General features: G+C 29.0%; 1 protein-coding gene across 1 annotated transcript; it reads left to right on the top strand.

The window, feature by feature from the left end:
* Window positions 1-598: 598 nt before the first annotated feature.
* LOC145046100 (glyoxylase I 4-like) lies at window positions 599-1,868 on the top strand. Its single transcript, XM_078994384.1, has 3 exons — window positions 599-881; window positions 994-1,099; window positions 1,368-1,868. The coding sequence occupies exons 1-3, from the start codon at window positions 733-735 to the stop codon at window positions 1,629-1,631; spliced, it is 519 nt and encodes a 172-aa protein (XP_078850510.1). The 5' UTR covers window positions 599-732; the 3' UTR covers window positions 1,632-1,868.
* The last annotated feature ends 1,208 nt before the right edge of the window (window positions 1,869-3,076 follow it).

The raw sequence follows: 3,076 nt of genomic DNA, 5'->3' as shown, positions 1-3,076 counted from the left end.
AATCCACCTTACAATCAATACATTTAAACAAGGAAGATAATCATTATTACCTCTTAAAGTTTTGTGTGGGAGACCCTAGCAAGGATGAAGAGTTTTCCTTGTAAATCACTTATGTAATCTTGTTCTAATTTCGATAATCATTTCACCTATAACACCACAGCCTCTCATTCAATTTGATTGATATTCACTCAATTGATTTTTGACAAAAACAATAGTTATGCACTACTATACTGAACATTCATAACATACCTCACATTTTATTTTTTTGTCTAGTATAAAGAGTGAATATTATGTATTATAAATAACAATTGTTTTTACCACAAGGGATGAAATTAAGTTCGTTACAATCTCATCTTTTTACTTTGTTCTTTGACTTAGCTTTATATTTTACATTGCAAAGATTTTTGGAACTTAATAAAAAAACTGCAGATCATAGGGATATTTTTGTAGTTTTTTATAGAAAATAACATAAAAAAACATGCTATGATCTTATACTTCTAGTTTCTAGAATCCAATAAAATATAATATTCAATTTCTTCCCACCAAGAGAAATCTTTTGCTTTTATGCGCGATTCATCCCTTTTTTCATTCACATCCCCTTAAAACCCAATTAGAATCAACCTTTCTAATCTTCTACATCTATTTCTTCTTCATATAAAACTTCATTGAGGATCATATTTGATCAAAACTCACTGTAATTTCTTACTTTTCTTCTGAAAATTTCTCGATAAAATGAAAGCCGGAAATCCTCTACATCTCACGTCTCTGAATCACGTCTCCTTCCTATGCCGATCACTACAAGAATCAATCGACTTCTACACCAAAATTCTTGGATTTGTCCCAATTAAGAGACCTCAAGATTTTGATTTTGATGGTGCATGGTAATCCAATCAATTCAGTAGACCGTTTTGAAAACGAGGTCACTCTGTTTTTGTTGCTTTTCTTTTCCCATCAGTAATGCTCTGTTTTTTTTTGTTGCTCGATGTTATCTAGGCTTTATAACTATGGAATTGGGATACATTTGATTCAATCTGCAAACCCAGATAGAATTCTCAAGAAAACTGAAATAAATCCAAAGGATCACCATATTTCCTTCCAGGTGGGCAAAACTTTCCCCAGTTTTCTTTCATAATTCATCTCTGTTCTCCAAGTTCGACATACTCTGCTACATAGCAAGTAAAGATAATTGAAAAAACCAAGAATCAGCATAAAAAAATAAAAAAAAATTTCCGACTTTTTGGATGTTTAATCAAAGTTCAGAAGTTCCAATTTGAAGGGTTTTTTTTTTTTTTTTTTCATTTGTGAGCTGTAAACATGGCAATTTTACAAAGGATGATAAACATACGATGTGTGAAATGTGTTTACAGTGTGAGAACATGGGAGCTGTGGAGAAGAAACTGAAAGAAATGGGGATAGAGTACAGGAGACAAAGGGTGGAAGAATATGGAATCCATGTCGATCAGTTATTTTTCCATGATCCTGATGGGTTCATGATTGAGATCTGCAACTGCGATATTCTTCCGGTGATTCCCATCGCCGGAGAGATGGGTCTATTGAGCTCCCGGATTCGTGCTCTGCCGCTAGAAGCAGCAGTAACAAATACGACGGTTTGTGCTACTGTGAAAAGATAGGAGAATTCAAAAATTGGTGTTTGTGGCTTTCAAGTTGTGATCGGAGCTTCTTGCTCCAGCCTCCGGTGGTGTTTTCGGTTGGGTTGCTTGCTCGGAATAAGGGTTTGTTTCTGAAAGTGATAATTTGAAATAATCATAGCTATGTAAAATATTGTGTTTGTATCATTATTATTTTTATTTTTTTTGGAAAAATGTGTTTATATAATTATATCATATGTGCTTTGAAATTTGTGATAATTATAGAATCAGGTGTCCAATAAGTTTTAATTATTTTGTTTGTTTAATAAAATTATTTATTAATTGATAAATTGAACCAGAAGTCTAGAATGATATATTTATATAATGTAATTTATTTATACGTAAAACATGGAAAAACTTCAATGTTTTAAACATCTAATAGTAAATTAAAATCATTTTTGCAATCTCATTCATTGATTTTGGCACGTCTTTTTTTTTTTTTTTTTTGATATTTTTAGAATTTTTCCTTTTCTAGTTGGCTTTTTTTTTTGTGTGTGTTTTCTATTTTTATTTAATTTAAAATCCATATTTTCCAAAAGGTTTATAAAGTAGACAATTTTATTAAATTTTAGAATAAATGTTTTACCTCCGTCTCTTTATATAAAGTATAAAGTAAATCACACATTATTTTTTTTATTACTATATATACTAAATTACTTATTTTATTCATTATATCCTAATAATTTATATAAAAATATTATTTAAAAATATGTAATGTTTCGTCTAATATACATATCTCATACATAGTTATTAATTAATAAATAGCATAAAAGTAACCACACATAATTCAAGCAATTACATTTACTCATAGTAGAAATAATCAAACACGTTAGGTTTTTTAAGTCCCTAGTTAGGGTTATAAAAACATTACGAAAAATATCTTTTTTTTTCAAGGAGATAAGTTAAACATATGATTTAACTATAAACGATTGTATATTTACTGTCACGTTTATTTTACTTAAACTTGTAAATTTTAATTTAGTTCAATTTTATTTATCTTTTTTATAATGGCGAGTTAGTATATGCCCACGATTGAATTTAAAACCTCATTGTTAGAAATATCTTATTAGACATCACGTTAACCAAATAGGTTAGACCTAACTTATACAATTTAATTATTTGCAATTTAAAATTGTAATTTTGTAAAAGATACATAATCAAACGACCCATAAACTCCAAAAGTAAATCTTGCAATGACTTGAACCAATGTATTTTCAGTTTATTTTACTTGTTGGGATGTAAAGCTTGTTGAGATGACTTTAGACCTAGCAATTTGTGTCATCGTGTAGTTTATACGTGTCAAACATGACTTCACACGATAAAAATTTGTAAAACACAAAAATAACAAGAATTGTAAAACATGTTTTAGGTATTAAACACGAACACATCATGTAATTAATATGTGTGATATGTTTTATTTTGAATGA

The sequence above is a fragment of the Lactuca saligna genome, chromosome 5 (genome assembly GCF_052625555.1).
Source record: "Lactuca saligna cultivar CGN05327 chromosome 5, ASM5262555v1, whole genome shotgun sequence".
NCBI lineage: Eukaryota > Viridiplantae > Streptophyta > Magnoliopsida > Asterales > Asteraceae > Lactuca > Lactuca saligna.
This window is presented reverse-complemented; position numbering and strand designations above follow the sequence as displayed.